The 19,012-nt window shown below is 33.8% G+C and overlaps 1 protein-coding gene across 1 annotated transcript in view; it reads right to left on the bottom strand.

Moving 5' to 3' along the window:
• LOC136040110 (nuclear pore complex protein Nup107-like) overlaps positions 1-19,012 on the bottom strand; it is a 104,308-nt gene that overhangs the window by 30,037 nt on the left and 55,259 nt on the right. The window contains exons 6-7 of the mRNA XM_065724205.1: positions 11,669-12,044; positions 7,533-7,809 (exon numbers count right to left, since the gene is read on the bottom strand). Of these exons, the coding sequence (XP_065580277.1) occupies positions 7,533-7,809; positions 11,669-12,044 (653 nt within the window). The remainder of the gene's footprint in view (positions 1-7,532; positions 7,810-11,668; positions 12,045-19,012) is intronic.

Below are 19,012 nucleotides of genomic sequence, written 5' to 3'. Positions count from 1 at the left end.
TGAAATATGATGGTGAAGAAATAAACGTTCAAATGAGGATAAGTACATTTATTAAACAGTGAAAACAAACACAAAAGTCTGGATGTTTCGATCACATGTATAGCGATCGTCATCAGCAGAATAATCATCATCAGCAGATGGACATTTTTGCTGATGAAGATCGCTGTACATGTGATCAAAATATCCAGACTTTTTTATCTGTTTTCACTGTCTAATAAATGGACTTTTTCCCCACTTGAACGTTTAGCTGTTCATCATAGAAAAACAGTGTGGTCTTGGAAAAAAAAATACCGAATTTAAAGTAATCCGTCGAGAACACGATGGTGAAATACTCACGATACATCCATCCCTTCTTCAGCAGATGATATTCATGCTCATGGTGTTCATGTTCATATCCTGTTCATATCTTGTTCATGATATTAATATTTATGATGATATTCATGATAGTTTCCACCTCCCTCTGTATTTGTGATATCGCTTCGTTAAAAAAAAAAAAAAAAAAAAAAAAAAAAAAAAAAAAAAAAAAAAAAAAAAAATCAAGTTACTTCGTCCGACCATCATCACTGCATTCATCTGCAAGATCTTCAAGCAAGTCTTTTTAAGAGACCTCAAAGAAATATATTACACCCCTCCATATCAGTTTGACTTTAAGCCTGAATCTAGATGTGCCGAAGCCTTGGCTGTAATCGATAATATTTCGATCGAGACTGATTCTTCTAGAAAAGCCTTGTCTTTGCGGACACAACCTTTAACACACCTTAGACTCTCTTCTCCGCCACGATTCGGAAAGCTACAACATGTAGTGTAAATCTTACAGTGATTTGTTCTCTTAATACTCGAATCTTTACAAACAGAAATTCTTTCAAATTTAACCAATTAAATTTACTGATTTGTTTTCCCGGTTCAATGTGGCACAACGACTAAAATGTGAAACTGCCCTAAGAACTTCATTATTTGAAATACCCAAAAGATGAATCTTCAGGAATCACTGTTTTTAGATAGGGATGAACTCAAGATGAATCCAAGGGGGGGCAGGGGAGGACAGTTAAAGATATATTGCGTTGATTGTTTTTTCTCAGGGAAACTCAGGGATCATCTTTAATCAGGTTGCCATACTGTTCAAACACGATCACCACAACCATCAATTATTTCTAATGTCGTCAGCTGACCCGGGTTCTCATTCATGAATAAGCAAAAAGCAGTAGCAGGTAAAAATAGAAAAGAAAAGACATCAGATTGATCAAATGAGGTATAAATAGAGCGCAGTTTGTTAAATGAAAGATAAAATAATAGCCTTTTGTTAAAAAAGAAAAAAATACCAAACAAAAGAAAGAGAATTCATTTCGTCGAAAAAAAAGTTACTCAGATAATGTTAATTTTGATAATTGAAAAAAATCAAGTTTTGTGCAATAAAATCTTGTTAAAATTAAAAAAAAACTCCATTCATGTAAGCTTCAATAATTCTATTGAAAAAGATTTGCAAAATAAAACTAACAACAACTCACCGCAGCACCAAGCCGCCTTAGGCCAACGTAACTACGCACGTTGCTGCTCCATCCCAGTCTATTCAAAGCCTCCCTCTTTACACCCTCCCAGGAAGTTCCTATTTCCTTCAAATCTTTCTTTATAACACCCTGCCACGTCAACAGTTAGCGATCTTCATTCCGTTTAGCCCTAGACGTTTCACTGAAAAGGACAATCTTTGACAATCTATCATACTTCATCCGCAGAATGTGTCCTAGCCATCTCAGCCTTTCTCTCATTATAGCCTTAAAAAGTGGGATTAAACCATACTTTTCATATAGCCTATGGTTGTAAATACGGTCAGTCAACCGTGTACTCAGAACAATTTGTAGGCATTTTCTCTAGAAAATATCTAGCAAATCTTTATCTGCTTCTCAGAGCACCCACGCTTCAAAGCCATACTTGACAATTGTCGTAACTGCTTCCAATATTCAAATCTTGGTTTGCACACTTATCTTCCTGTTCTTCCATACTTTTTTTAACTGTGAAAAACACCATGAGCCTTGGTTATTCTACTGTTAACATCTTCACTGCTCCCACCGCCTTTACTAATAATACTACCAAGGTAAGTGAAGTTGTCCACCTGATTTGCAAAATTAAAGATTATTTTCAAAATAAAAGATAAAATGAAAGCCTTTCGTTTGACGATAAAAAAGAAAAAATAAAGAGGAAGAAAGGTAAAGCAAAAGAAAAACCTTTTATCAAGTAAAAGACTTTTTAATCGCGTTCTTCTTGATATTAAATTAAAAAAAAACAAGTTTTTTCAACTGAAAGTAAGGAGTGATATCAAAACTTAAAACGCACAGAAATTACTTCGTATATGAAAGAGGCTGCTTCCTCATCAACGCCCCGCTCTTTACGCTAAAGTTTTTTACTGTTTTAGAAAGAAGAATTGAGAGAAAGAGTCAAACTTTAGCGTAAAGAGCGGGGCGTTGATGAGGAAGCAGCCTCTTTCATATACGAAGTAATTTCTGTGCGTTTTAAGTTTTGATGTCACTCCTTACTTTCAGTTGAAAAAACTTGTTTTTTTTTAATTTAATTTCTGAACGTTTTTGAATCAATGCATGTTTTGATTTTGGCTCTCCGCAGAGGAATAATCAAAACGAAATTTGCATATTTTTTTTTGGCTCAATGGCTTTCTCATAATTTTGATCGAATGATTTTGAGAAAAAAAGAGCGGGGGCGAAGCCTAGTTGCCCTCCGATTTTTTGGTTAATTAAAAAGGCAACTAGAACTTTTAATTTTTTACGAATCTTTTTATTGGTAAAAGATTTACGTAGCTTATAAATTAGCTTACGTAAAGAACTTTTGTATTCTCATGTTTTTATTACATATATGAGGGGATTCGCCCCATCGTCAGTACCTCGCTCTTTACACTAAAGCTTAAATTGTATCCCAATTCATTAAGAATGACCCCTGAATCACAAAAGCCGTAGAATAAATAGTTGAAATTACTAAAAATACTTTAGCGTAAAGAGCTAGGTATCATAAGGAGGTGAGCCCCTTATATGGGTAATAATTTCTGTTTGTTTTAAGTTTTATTGCTGTTCCTTACTTCCAGCTGAAAAAGCTTTTTCACATTTATTTTTTATTTATTTTTTTAAATAATGCTAGTAAATCCTGCTCTCCCTTCATGGAAGTTTTCTTTTCCCATGACAAATTCTCGATGGAAAGTTCCCCCAGCATATCCCCCTCTTCTCAACCCCTCCCCCCAACCAAAAAAATCCTCCTGAAAACGCCTGTATACTTCCCAATAACCATTACTATATGTAAGCACAGGTCAAAGTTTGTAACTTGTTGCCCCTCCCACGGGGACTGTGGGGGAGTAAGTCGTCCCCAAAGACATAGTTATAAGGTTTTTCGACTACGCTGAATAAAATGGCTATCTCAGAATTTTGATCCGTTGACTTTGGGAAAATAATTAGCGTGGGAGGGGGCCTAGGTGCCCTCCAATTTTTTTGGTCACTTAAAAAGGGCACTAGAACTTTTCATTTCCGTTAGAATGAGCCCTCTTGCAACATTCTAGGACAACTGGGTCGATACGATCACCCCTGGGAAAAAAAAACAACAAAAAAACAAAAAAACAAAAAACAAATAAACACGCATCCGTGATCTGCCTTCTGGCAAAAAATGCAAAATTCCACATTTTTGTAGATAGGAGCTCGAAACTTCTACAATAGGGTTCTCTGATACGCTGAATCTGATGGTGTGATTTTCGTTAAGATTCTATGACTTTTAGGGGGTGTTTCCCCCTATTTTCTAAAATAACGCAAATTTTCTCAGGCTCGTAACTTTTGATGGGTAAGACTAAACTTGATGAAACTTATATATTTAAAACCAGCATTAAAATGCGATTCTTTTGATATAGCTATTGGTATCAAAATTCCATTTTTTAGAGTTTTGGTTACTATTGAGCCGGGTCGCTCCTTACTACAGGTCGTTACCACGAACTGTTTGATTGGACAAAAAGAAAAAGCAGATTTTTTATAGTTTAAATTCGGCAGCATCTTCTATATGATAGTTGTAGAGCGGTTTACATGAATACAGGCTAAAAAAAAATAATTAAAATAATAATTAAAAAACACAGGTAAAGATTGTTTGTCAAATGATTGTCAGGAGCAGCTAATTTATTCAAAACATGATAGATGACAAAAAAAAGCAAAAAAAAGAAAAGAAAACCCTGTGCATGATGACCAAAAACAAACGAAAAAGGGCGAATAATAACAAAAACCGTTACGTCAAGTAAAAATTACTTTAAATGATATTTTTCTTTACGCTCGATAATAAAAAATCATGAAAAGTTCTCGCTGTGAGTGATATAGAGCGGATATAAAAAAAAGTAATAAAAAAAAGTTCGACCGACTTAAATTAGTATAGGCTGGCATACTTAAAAAAAAATACTGAATAGAAAATTATATTTTTGGAATAAAATCACATTAAGTTTCTTTGCTGTGTGCTGTTGGACTAAATTTTTATGTTAAACATAAGTTACTGATATTGATAAAACAGTGCTCCTGGAAAGCTACTTAAACCGAAAAATTTAAATGAAAAAGCGAGTTGTCTATTGAAGCAACTAATTATAGAGATAGTGATTTTGTTGCTGATTCAGTGATTTTTCTCAAGAAGTCTGTCTTCTTTGTGCTGATTTCATGATTTATTTTTCAAGAATCTAGTGAATTTTTTCACTGGGTGGCAACCCTGAGCTTTTTAATCAAATATACGTGTCTCAGTCTGATCTATCATTAACCTGACCTAAACCTAATTAACCTGACCTAAATTAACATAATCTAGCCAAACCTAACTTTAATTATTACCAACATAGCTTACATAACTCAGAAAAGGCTGATTTGCACAGCTAATTGAATCCAAGCAGAGAAAAAGGAATTCGGATATTTACCCGTGAATGTCTACATTAAACATATTTCGAAAAACTCATGGTACCACAACTACTACTAGTAACAACTCACCGCAGCACCAAGCTGCCTGAGACCAACATAGCTACAGACGTTCCTCCCCAACCAAAGTCTACTCAAAGCCTCCCTTTTTACACCCTCACATTTCCTTTAAATCTTTCTTTATGACATCCTTCCACCCCAGACGGGGACGACCTGCTTTCCGTTTACCCAAAACAGTTGGCCGAAAAGAAATTATGCGGATGAAGATCCGCATAACGTGCCTTAGCCATCTTAACCTTTCTTTCATTATAGCCCTAGAAAGCGGAATTGAACCAAATTTATTGTACACCAACTGTTTGAAATACGGCTGGTCAGCCGGGTACCCAGAACAATCCGCTTTTCGGAATTTCATATATTCGGAATACTTTTCATATAGCCTATTGTTGTAAATACGGTCAGTCAACAAGGTACTCAGAACAATTCGTAGGCATTTTCTCTAGAAAATATCTAACAAATCTTTATCTCCTTTTTGAAGCACAAACGCTTCATAGCCATACTTGACCACTGGCATCACTATACCTTCCAATATTCTAATATTGGTTTGCATACTTATCTTCCTATTGATCCAAATTTTTTTCAATTGTGAAAAAAAACCTTGAGCCTTGACTATTCTCCTTTAGCATCTTCACTGTTCCCACCGTCTTTACTAATAATACTACCAAGGTAAATAAAGCTGCCCACCTGATCAACTTTTTCGTTACCAAACGTCACTTTGCATCTTCGCTTATTCCTAGCCTTAGTGACTTAGTCTTCTTAACTTTAAATTTCAAACCTATTCTAGCAACCTGAACTCGCAAACCTCTAAAAGTTCTTTCATTTTGCTCACTTTCATCTAGGATGTTTAAATCATCAGCATATTATAAGTCCAGGAGAGTTTGTTTCCCTCTTTGAATCTGTGGTCTGCAATTGCCTTTCCTGTGCTCCTTAAGACAAAGTCCATCAAAATGTCCCATATAAAGGGGGATAGAAAACAACCCTGATTAACTCCTGATTTAATACAAAACCAGCTACCCTTCTTTCCTAACTTAACCGCAGCAGTGTTATTTTAGTACATAGAACTAATCACTTTGATGTATTTGTCTGGTATACCATACAAGGATAAAACCTGTGCTAAACCTCTTCAATCAACAGAATCGAACGTTTGCTTATAATCTATAAAACTGAGGACCAAAGGTGTTTGACAACTCAGGCACTTCTCAATTATTAGCCTAAGAGTGAAAATTTGGTCGGCACATCCTCTAACTTTTTTAAAACCGCACTGTTCTTCTCTTAGAACTTTGTCTACAGCATCTTTCAGTCTAAAAAGTATCATATTACAAAGTAATTTGCTACCTACAGAGACCGGACTAATGCTTCGATAATTACGACACTCAATCTTATCACCTTTCTTATACAGTGGCTTGATTAAAGTGTTTCCTAAAATCATTAGGTACTTCCCTTTTTTTTAAAATCGTATTCATAATTTCAGTAACCTATTTCTAACCTCAAAGCCACAATATTTAAGAAACCCATTTACCACACTATCAGCACCTGGAGCCTTATCTTTTTTAATCCTTTTAGTAACAAATCCTACTTCACATCCAAGGTATCACAAACTTTTTCGCTTTCCTCTAAATCTTTTCCTACAACTGTGTCTCGGTCTGGCACATTCTCAAAATGTTCCGCCCGTTCGATCTTTAACTCTTTCCTTATCACTAATTGTGGCCCCATTCCTATCTTTAACTGGGAGAAGTCCAGATTGACTGCTCCCTCTCAATTTATTAACATGCCAGTACAATATCTTACTATTATGCTGTCTAGCTGCATCTTCCAGAACCTTGGCAACTTTATCCATGGCCTCCGCTTCACACCTCCTTAGTTACATATTTTAATGCTTTCTCCACTTTCTTTGCATTTTTTCTTTTGTAGGATCAATCACTTAGATAATTCTTGTACAAACCGCTTCTCCTCTCCATTAAACATAAGGCTTTTTTACTAATATTCCTAGCTGCAGTCTTAACTTTCTTCCCTAAGACACCATCAGTAACTTCACAAATTATTTTTCTAAAACTATTTCAACCATCTTCCACATTGTTAAATTTTAAAATCTCAATATTAGTATTCAACTGTTCCTGGAAAAGTTCTCTCAAGTTCTCATCATGGAGTCTACAAACATCATAACATCCCGGGAGGTAGGTACCCTTCAGAATTTCAGCTTTATATTAAACCTTGACACTACGATATCGTGATCTTTACTTTTAATATCAATAGCAGCACTCCTTTATACCCTAGTACCTTATATTGATCCTGCCAGTCTTCATTTTACTATAACAAAATCTATAAGGTTTGCTCTACCATCACGTGAATACCATCTCAACTTATGGGCCATTTTATGACCAAACACCGTACTGGTTAGATGTATGATAATAAAAACGGCTTAAGTTAATGTAAGTTTCCTCAATTTTTGAAAATAAGGATCTTTAATAAAAATTCCGTTTTGTCCGGTGAAATTTTGGTAACTTCATCACTATAAGCGCTATAATTTCAATGAAAAGAGAAATCATAGCAACTTACCTTAATATAGGCTTCAATAATTGCTGCACCAGAAGTATCACTCGACAGCTTATGAACACGCTTCAAGAAAATAGTGAGGTGACAAAGGAACCTCAAAGTGTTTCGATCAATCTCTCTCCTATCATTATCAAGCCAAAGTTCTGCCTGTTCGATAAGACCATCACAATCATCAAGTATAATACATTTTTGGATAACATGAATTGGTCGCATTTTATCTGTCATTCCTTTTGAACTGGAGAAAGCTTCCACGGAATCAAAAATCGCTTCCAGATCCCATCTGTTTTGAGGAAAAAGAGACTATTATTTGTGCTTGAATAAAAGATAAAGACATAAGAGGTTCAATAAAGAGGAAAAATTAAAAAATAGCGTCTTACCTTATTTCTCTGGTAGTTATTTTTAAAAGTAACCCTGAGCGATGGACCAAACAACCAAAAAATAAGCCATAAGAATCTTGGACACACTCTATGTTCACACTGTTACGTATTACTCTGTCAATAAAGGCCTCAGGCCGGGGCGTACCCAGGAGGGCCTAGGGGCCCTCCGTATGGTAAAATTCAAAGTTTTCTTAAATTTCTCAGGCCTTCTTGTTCAAATTATCGTTAAAACGTTATTATTACTGCCATCCCCATTTTTTTTAGCCAACACACCCCCCCCCAAAAAAAAATGTGTGTATGTGCTATCCTCTTGCATAGCGGATGTGAACAAGCATAATTATTCAGTTCATATCTACTGCTTGTATCTCCTAATCGTGGATGCATCCATACACGGAAGGCATGGAAATATAAGATTGAGAACAAAACAAAGTGGGGGGAGGGGGCTTGATATTAACAGCACCGTAACAAATTATTACTTTACGCAGAAGAGCTGAAATGAAAAACCAGAAATGTTCATTCGCTCAGCGGAGAACAAAAACATAAGTCGTCAGCTCCTTTTGGAGAAAAAAGAGAAATAACAATAAAAGTTTTTGCGATAAAAAGAAACAATAAAAGGAGAAAAGGGAGAAATAACAATAAAAGTATCTGCAATAAAAAGAAACAATAAAAGGAGAAATAACAACAAAAGTATCTGCGATAGAACAATAAAAGACGTATAAATGGAATAGAACATGAATATTCTATGGAAAGAAACAAACTAAGGGAGGCTTTAACTTTTCCTGTAGCAAAAATTCAGACCTAAATGTGCATTTTTTCTTTAGTATTTTGAGACCCGCCTCCTCAATCCAAGACCATTTCAAATCTCGGAAAAACTTTGTCTATCATTTATTAAAAATAGCTTTAATGTGAATAGATAAAATTGGCACCCCCTGTATCTTTGAAATAGCTATCTACGCCTCAACATGGCAGCATGCATAGAATTTGTCTTTGGTAGCAGCTGAAGAGGATGTCTTCAAAAGTGAAATTAAAGTGACCAAAAAACAAAGAGAAATTAAAGTGACCAAAAAACAGCACAAAGATAAATCAAAAATTGGACACTGATTGTAGCACATTTTAATTACTCAATTATACTTTTATCATTACAGCCGATGCGTATAAGAAAACTACTAAAAAAACTAGGGTTTGATAGCAAATAATGCATCAATTTTACGACTATATTCCTTATTTATGCTAATTCTAAATTTGATGGTCGCTTTTCTGACAATATACCCCAACCTGCTTACTGTACTAACTGTCTTTAACTGTACTAACGTACAGTTCCGTAGTATATTATGCCTTTCTGAATTTCCACCCACATTTCTTGTTCGTAAAATTTGATGCCCACTACCACCTAAAACTACATAATTGCATATAGAATTCTTTTCAAACAGAAAATCGTGTTTGGTCTGTTCTAAAGTTAGATTCTTTCCTTTTTTTTTTCACTCTTATACTTTTTTTGTAACCTCGAAAATTACTTTCTATTATATGTTAATGTAGTATCGTTTTGTGTAAATATGCCACTTGAGAACTAAGCCGGCCTGTGAAAGGGAGATAGAAAGCTAACTGAGGCAGAGTTAGAGGGATGGATTATAGTTGAGGTTCCCCAATTCTAATGTCACCGAGAACTTCTAACTTTCAAGTAGAACTTCAAAGAATACCTTTGTATGTAAACGAAAATTCCTGTCGTGTCTATTTTAGATCTATATGGTTCCTTCATTTTCTCTTCTTTTTCCACTCATTTCCTCTCCCTTAGTTTGTTTATCTTGACAATTATTTTCTAATATATGTTAGTATAGTATCGTTTTATTCAAATATGCCATTTGAGATGTTAGCGAGCACTTGAAAAGGAGGTAAAAAGCTTACTAAGGTAGAATTGGGAAGTAGATTGGTATTGGGAATACTACTAACTACTACTAACAACTCACTGCAGCATCAAGCAACTGAGGCCAACACAGCTACGCTTGGTCCTCCTACATCCCAATCAATTCAACGTATCCCTCTTTACACCCTCCCAGGGAGTTCCCATTGCCTTTAAATATTTCATTTAATATTTGCCACTGAAAAAGCTCAGTTTGTCTGACTCTGCCAAACCGACGTGTGACGTTGCTAAACAGATCTTATGAATGAATTGGTAAGAATTTTGAGAATTTTTCAGAGTAGCTGACATTTTGGGCTGGAAACGTGGCTTAAAGTGAGTAAGTTTTACTAATTCAGCTTGTCAAAAGGAAGATGCATGAAGTGGCAGCTATGAGTCATGTTAAAATATTAGCTTGATTTTCGAACTGAAAATACAAATTGTACTGAAAAATATGATGAGGGTTCAATTAAATAACACAAAATGTGTAAATTTGAAAGAAACAATCGTTAAATCACCCGGTATTACCCAAAAATTCTACAAAACATTTCAGAGAAAGAGTCGCCAAAATAGATGTACTATTTGAATATTTTAAACTGGAATGAAAAGATGTAACAGGCCGAAATAAAAGCTAAATTAAAAAGAACTATATTCAATCTTCAAAAATAGCCAAAATATCGGCCAAAAATTTTGACAAAAATTGAATCACATTTTTCTTTGACGTAAAAATTGTTTATGAGGCGATAATGATGTCAAAACACTTCTGATATATACGTATATTGCTAGACTAGTCTCATATGGATTACGTAGATATCTTCGAAGACCACACTGCCTTTCCATGACGAAAGTAAAACAGTTCAAAATAGGGATGATACCTTTTTATTGACAGTGAATATATATAAAATTATTTAACTGGATATTTTGAACACATATACAGTGTTCATCATCAGCAGTAAAACTAAAAGACATGAATAATTGAGAAGTAAAACTAAAAGACATGAATAATAAAGACATGTTTATTTTTATTCATGTCTTTTAGTTTTACTGCTGATGATGAACACTGTATATGTGTTCGAAATATCCAGTTGAATAATTTTATATCTATTCACTGTCAATAAAAGTGTATCATCCCTATTTTGAACTGTTTTACTTTCATATGGATTACAGACAATTTTGACCTTCCCATTTGACAGTCTTTCGCAACAAGGATATTGTATAACTAATCCTCTTCCAGTAATAACATGGATATGTTCAAAACCGTTACGGCTAGACTGGTGGGTACAAAAAGGTATATCAGCACGTTATAGTCAGGCGTTCAAATCCCACACCTGACAAAATTTTATGTCAGGCTGGCAGAGTGGTTGCAGCACCAGGCAAAAAGCAGCCTTTTGAAATCCGCACAAGACAGAATAAAATCACCAAATATTCAGCAAAAATATGTTTTAAATATTTTCAATTCTATAGCATATTTGAGTTCTACAAGAAGAAACATAACTTTAATAAACATACTGCTTAGATACTTGAAATAAGCGTAAAAAGTTGTATCAGACACATAAGAAAACCAACTAAAAAGAGCTATATTAAATTCAAAAAAGAAAGAATCAGAAAAAAAATTTCGACTGCAAATACTTTTTACATAAAAGCAATACGCGATGATATTTACCTTCGTATTGCAACACCAGCCCCAATCTACATTTAAAATATAGCTAGATAAAAAAAAAACAATAACATAGTAACATAACTCACCTAAATATTAATAAATTTATATAAATCTGAACCAGAAACTGAAAAAGGATATTAAAAGATTGAAAAAGATAAATGCTTTTATGGATCAGCAATTTCTTCTTTTAAATTTGTCAGGTACTTACTCAGTTTTCAGATAACCTTCAGGCAAATCTTCTACTTTAGCGAAAAACCGCGTGGTTGTTTCATATTTTCTAACAAATTTTTCAATTCCTTGATCAACAAAAACTTTCAAGTGACTCCAAAGTATATCCATCCAGTCACTTGCAACATCCAACATTGATTTTAAATGTCCACAAAACGGGGCAAGAGACCCTCGCTCATATGGCGATATCTTTGTTTGTTCACAAAACGACCAGGCTATCTTCTTCCAAAGGCTACGCCTTGGATTCCCCTCGACAGGTTTACGTTCTACAGAGTACTCAAAATGTCCCTCAGAATCAAAATTAGGATCATGAAATGGATACCATCCAACTAATCGTACTGCTAACTGAGGAAAGCCTAAAAAGAATTGTTATTGATTTAAATTTTGCTGTTAAAACTATGGGAACCGACATAAGGAGGTTCGTCTCTGAAAACAAAAACGCTATCTAGAATAACCAAATAAAATCAAAAGACACAAGTTCATGCATGGTAAATTCCTGCAATTTTACGGTTTCAACGTATGACGACAGATATTCAGCTTTATCCTTCTATCAACGCTCATTTATGAAATTTGCTAAGCATTTTTGGGGGAATTCAAAATTGAAAAATATATTGAAAGCATGAAAAACAGGCCAAATAGGAAACGTTAATATTTTTAAAGCAAGTTTAGATAACTTTACAAGAAATAGATCTAAGTAAATGGATAGACTAGAAACTAATGAATGAATGAATGAATGAATGAACTTTATTACCCGTAAAGTATAAAAAACACAAAGTACGGAGTATTATAAATAAATAAACAAAAACAAATACGATAAACAGCGAAGAAAAACAAAATTCAAACTAACAAAAGACAATATGGACTAATCAACCACTATCTATATGGAAAAAAGGCTGCAGAGGGTCATAAACGTGAATAAAGTTGACAGTCTTTTTACATAAATCATCTGGAAGACCGAATCCGAGAAGGCACATCTACTAAACCAAATCGAGCAATTATTTTTTTGTTTCGGTGCCATCTAGGAAGCCGGAGGAGGAATTTGCAATATCTGAAATAAGCCGTACGTAGAGTATGTCGATCTTTCTTACGAAACAGATGAGCCATGCCTGATAAAAACAAAAGCACAGGGGCGCAATAAGCGTTATAAATCATGCACAAACCGTTACGGTTGTAACGGCTTTTGTTTGGGGATATTTTTCCGTAAGCGACGCGTAGGTTTCTCACGGCTTGATTCACTAGGGATGAACAGGTAGCGGAAAGATACACATTATCATTAGACAGGTAATGTGTCTAATGATAAAGGATGTTATCTTTTCAGCCTTGGTCGCAGCTGTAGGCTTGTCAAATAATGACGTATTTCACAGGAAACATAAACCTTAATCCCTTTCCTCTTTAACTCTCGTTTTACATTGGACCGAAGATGATATAAAGTCATTTTGGTCAAAAGGGTACAAGTAGTAAATTTATGTATTATAGTTTGTCTATTTGATCCATTTCTACTGACCATTTATAATCGATCAATTATCATAATTTATTGAAACTCAGCTTCAAACAAAAGAATTTGTCTGCTTAAAAAGTAAAATCTCAAGGATATAAACAAAACTTAGAAGTTTCATTAGATTTCAATAAATCAAATTAAGACTGTTTTAAATACTTCTAATTCCACTGAGTAACACTTCAATCTTTTGCTATTGTGTATTCCCAGTATCCCTTGGGATCACAAGTAAGGTTACGAAACATATATAATCCAACTAATCATACATAGAATTGGGGGATACCTGCGAAAACTGCAGGAAATCAATTGTTTCTTAAATGGTCATTGTAAAGATTGTAGAAACCTAATAACAGGAATATCCGGTTTCTGATTGTCCTTGTGAGAAATAGGCAGCTAACACCATCTCTCATTATCTAAGAAAACAATTTAGTTTATTTCACAAATTCAAATAAGAATGTTAATTGAAACTACTTTCTTATTATTTTTCTTTCTTTGTTTTAGATGTTGCAAGGTTTTGCCTTTCTTTTGAAATTTATTGAACTTCATTATATAAACAATATAAACTTTACAGACTATTAATATAAATACTTTATAAAACTTGAAACTATTTTAAACTATATATTTGTTGTATAAATATTATAAGCCTAATAAGTTTATCTAGTTAACTTTTGTCTCCTTAAGATTGACCTGTATAGACATAAGGGCACGAAAAATTTATTGGACCGGATAATTTAACGATGAACAGTTTAAAAACTAAAGAACCAGTCTACTTTAAGAGAGTGTTAGTTTGGATCTAAATCAACTTGGATTTTTAATTAAATTTCAAATTGTAACCACCTAGATAGTTTTGAATCCTTTTTAATGTCTAATGTAGCCTTATCAAACTATCAGGATTCCCTCTCACCAACCTTAGCTGATTTTTGAGTTACAAAAGCATTAAAAATAAGAAGAACTAATAATAAAATATTGTCCTCAAGAATGAAAAAAAAAACTTCACAAAGAGACTTAGACCTAAAAAGTTGAAACACTGATTGTAGCACATTCTAATTACTTCATTATTGTTTAGTCATTACAGCCGATGCCTGTCGAAAAACTACTAACGTTTTTAGTAGCTAATGTTTTCTAATGTTATTAGAAAACATTAGCTCCGCCAAGTAAGCAGCTTGGCGGAGGTAAGTAGTATTGGTTACTATGAAAATTTTGGGAAGTTTAATTTAGAAAACTCATTGTTTTTTGTTTTTTTTTTTACTTTAACATTGACTGTTATCTTGTACAGTCACGAAATATAATTTTTTGATATACAAAAACTTATTTAATTTGGTGTATTTGAACGCCAAATCAAATACTACATTCAAACACTTGTTGCCGTCAAACAACCAATACTCTTTCTTAGGAGTCAATAGGTCCAATGGCTATGCTATAGAGAAAGTGATTTGTCAAATCAGAAATAGGGATATGAAAGATATTAGGCTTCAAAAATATGAATTTAACAAGAGAGCAAAAAATGTTAAACAAAAAACATCCTAAGGGTTTTTTTTTACTATTAGTTTCTTTAGTTAGGCTTCAAGGACACGGAACCAAGAATCTTGATCTCTATCCTTATTTTCATCCCTATTTTGAACTGTTTTACTAGATAATACTGTTAATACACGATTTTATATCAGCACCCGGAGCTTGTTTGACACCACTTTGTTATCTGTTTTCGGAGCTAAAATCTTTGTTATTATCAGGTCTCTTTCTTTGTTATCTAATGTTATTGTTTAACCATTACAACCGATGCCTCTCAAAAACTAACCATGCTAATGTTTTCTACATGCTCGGGCAGAAAAAACAATTTGCGGGTTTAGGGTATTTTTGGTCGAAGCAAAAATTTGAAGATGTGCCAAAAACAGTAAAATCATTTGGGTATACGAAATCACCTAGAAATGCAAGCAAAAAAATGATAATTTCTCCGGGGCTTGTACCACGCCATTCAAAAAGATTTACTTCCGCGATGTACTGTACTTCTTGTTTTGACCTGACCCTTTTTTAGGAGTTATGGGCTATTGTATTTTTTAGTATTGGGCGTGATGGTCTCTTATTAGGTTGCTAGCTACCGCTGCAATCCAGATTATATTATCTTGTCGAAAGATAAGGGTGTATATATACTGCATTTACTTAATAAGTCTTATATGGTTACTATTGACGTCGTTCATCAAGCTTGTAAACGAAAATGCAGTGGTTTTTTTGTAAAAACATTCTATCTAAATTTTTTTTATTATTGTTACAAAAGGCAATAGATGTAGCAACTTTCTTTAAAATGAGCCATTAAACAGCTTTCTATGATGCTCCAGTGCCCTGCTATTTGAGGAGAACAGACGGAAAAAAAGATGCCGTTTATACAGATATCGTAGTTCAAGCAACTTATCTTGTTTTCAAGCCAATAGATTTTCCTCGGCATCAAACAGTTCGTGGTAACGAACTGTAGTAAGGAGCGACCCGGCTCAATAGTAAACGAAACTCTAAAAAACGGAATTTCGATGCTAACAGATATATCAAAAGAATTGGATTTTTATGCTGATTTTAAATATATAAGTTTCATCAAATTTAGTCTTTGTCATCAAAAGTTAAGAGCCTGAGAAAATTTGCCTTATTTTGGAAGATAGGGGGTAACACCCCCTAAAAGTCATAGGATCTTAACGAAAATTACACCATCGCATTCAGCGTATCAGAGAACCCTATAGAAAAAATTTCAAGGTCCAATCTACAGAAATGTGGAATTTCGTATTTTTTGCCAGAACACAGATCACGGGTGCGTGTTTATTTGTTTTTTGTTTTTTTTTTTTTTTCCCAGGGGTCATCGTATCGACCAAGTGGTCCTAGAGTGTTGCAAAAGGGCTCCTTCTAACGGAAGTGAAAAGTTCTAGTGCCCTTTTTAAGTGACCAAACAAATTGGAGGGCACCTAGGCCCCCTCCCACGCTCATTTTTTCCCCAAAGTCAACGGATCAAAATTTTGAGATAGCCATATTGTTCCGCATAGTCGAAAACCATAATAACTATGTCTTTGGGGATGACTTACCCCCCACAGTCCCTGGGGGAGGGGCTGCAAGTTACAAACTTTGACCAATGTTTACATACAGTAATGGTTACTGGGAAGTGTACCGACGTTATCAGGGGGATTTTTTTGGTTTGGGTGTGGGGTTCAGGGGAGGGGGCTATATGGGAGGATCTTTCCTTGGAGGAATATTTCATGGGGGAAAAGAAATTCAATGAAAAGGGCGCAGGACTTTCTAGCATTACTACAAAAAAAAACAATGAAAATGTAAACATGAAAAAGTTTTTTCAATTGAAAGTAAGGAGAAGCATTAAAACTTAAAACGAACAGAGATTATTACGCATATGAGGGGTTCTAAAAATACTCTACCATAAAGAGCGAGGTATTTAGGAGGAGATAAATACTTCGCTCTTTATGCTAAAATTTTTTTAAATAATTTCAACTATTTATTCTACGGCCTTTCTGATTCAAGGGTCCTTCTTAAAGAATTGGGATAAAACAAGATTTAGTGTGAAGAGCGAGGTATTAACGAGGGGACCAACCCCCTCATATATATAATCAAAAATATAAGAATATAAAAGTTTGTTACGTAAAAACCGAAAAATTGGAGGGCAACTAGACCTCCTTCCCCACCCCTTATTTCTCAAAATCGTCTGATCAAAACTAAGAGAAAGCCATTTAGCCAAAAAAAGAATTAATATGCAAATTTCATTTTTATAATTTACTAGCTGTTGGGGTGGCGCTTCGCGCCACCCCAACACCTAGTTGGTGGGGGCGCTTCGCCCCCCCCCCCAAGCCCCCCCGCGCGCGTAAGTCGTTACGCGCCATATTAGTTACGCGCCATTGTAGTTGTGTCCCTATGTCCCACCTGTGAATATAGATATATATATATATATATATATGTTTTTAACTACGTAAAACTTGCGAATATACAACATTCTTTGCTGTCCCATTGTCTGTGCATATAAATAGATTGTTTACCGACTCTTGAAAATGCAACATATAATGGTCCATGGGAAAACAATCCGTATTCAGATCTATACCTCATGATTCTAATGATTGCCCTTGAGCTTTGTTGATGGTGATTGCTAATCTACCAATCCCTGTGTCGCCATCGTCATTTATATATCCCCTTGTGCCCCCCGGCATCCCCTTTGTAGTTTTGTCCCTGTGTCCAGGTCGTCATTTGTGTCCCGGTGTCCCAGTCTGTGATTTCTCTTTGAGTGTCCCGGGCGTCATTTATATTCCATGTGTCCCGGTGTCTCGGTCGTCATTTATATCCCCCTGTGCCCCCCGGCGTCCCCGTTGTAGTTGTGTCCCTGTGTCCCGGTCGTCATTTATATTCCCTGTGTCCCGGTCGTCATTTGTATCCCGGTGTCCCGGTCTGTATATACATTCGTTTTTTAGTTTTGTTTTTCTCCTTTATTTTTTTCCTTTTTTATTTTTTTTCTTTTTTAGTTTATTTAGATTTTTAGATTTTTTAGTTTTTTTATTAGTTTTTATTTTTTTTTTCTTTTTAGTTTTTTTGTAGTTTTTACCTTTTTTTTAGTTTTTTTAGTTTTTTTTACTTATATCCTGGTCGTCATTTATACTCCCTGTGTCCCGGTCGTCATTTGTGTCCCGGTGCTTTGTTGATTGCTAATCGAACATTCCTTTTGTCCCGGTCGCTTTCTCTTTGAGTGTCGTCATTCATATTCCCTATGTGCCGGTGTCCCGGTCGTCATTTGTGTCCCGATGTCCCGGTCTGTAATTTCGTCAGTTGAAAACTTATGATGAAATAAATTTTTAATTTTTTCCCTTTTTTTGTTTTTAGGTTTTTTTTATTGGTTTTTACCTTTTTTTAGGCTTTTTAGTTTTTTTCTTTTTTCTTTTTAGTTTTTTTTGAAGTTTTTATCTTTTTAGTTTTTTTATTTTTATTTATATTTTTTTAGTTTTCTTTTTCTCCTTTATTTTTCAGTTTTTTCCTTTTTTTAGTTTTTTTTCTTTTTTAGTTCTTTTAGTTTTTACCTTTTTTAGTTTTTTTTTAGTTTTTTTAGTTTTTTAGCTTTTTTATTTTTTTTTTTTTTATTAGTTTTTAGTTTATTTTATGGTTTTTTCCTTTTTTTAGTTTTTTTTTAGTTTTTTATCTTTTTTTAGTTTTTTTTAGTTTTTAAGCTTTTTTAGATTTTTTTATTTTGTTTTCTTTTTTTTTTGTAGTTTTTACCTTCTTTAGATTTTTGCTTCTTTTATTTTTTTAGCTTTTTTAGTTTTTTTTCGTTTTTTCTTTTTAGTTTTTTTGTAGTTTTTATCTTTTTTATTTTTTTGTATTTTTATTCATATTTTTTTAGTTTTCTTTTTCTCTTTTATTTTTCAGTCTTTTCCTTTTTTTAGTTTTTTTCTTTTTTAGTTTTTAGTTTTTTTTTAGTTTTTTACCTTTTTTTTAGTTTTTTTAGTTTTTTTATTAGTTTTTAGTTTTTTTTGTAGTTTTTGCCTTTTTTTAGTTTTTTCAGTTTTTTTTAAGTTTTTAGTTTTTTACCTTTTTTTAGTTTTTTTTTAGTTTTTTAGCTTTTTTAGTTAATTTTTCTTTTTAGTTTTTTTTGTAGTTTTTACCTTTTTTAGTTTTTTTTCTTATTTTGTATTAGTGTGAAATAATTCAGACGTCATATGCGGACAAACATGACGTCACCTGATCCACAGATCCACACACAGACAACTTATTTTTATATATATAGATAGATGTACGGAGAGCCAAAATCAGACATGCATTAATTCAAAAACTTTCAGAAATTAAATAAAAAAACAAGTTTTTTTAAAT

The sequence above is a fragment of the Artemia franciscana genome, chromosome 20 (genome assembly GCF_032884065.1).
Source record: "Artemia franciscana chromosome 20, ASM3288406v1, whole genome shotgun sequence".
Taxonomy (NCBI): Eukaryota; Metazoa; Arthropoda; class Branchiopoda; order Anostraca; family Artemiidae; genus Artemia; species Artemia franciscana.
The sequence above is the reverse complement of the archived record's forward strand: the minus strand, read 5'-3'. Positions and strand labels throughout refer to the sequence as shown.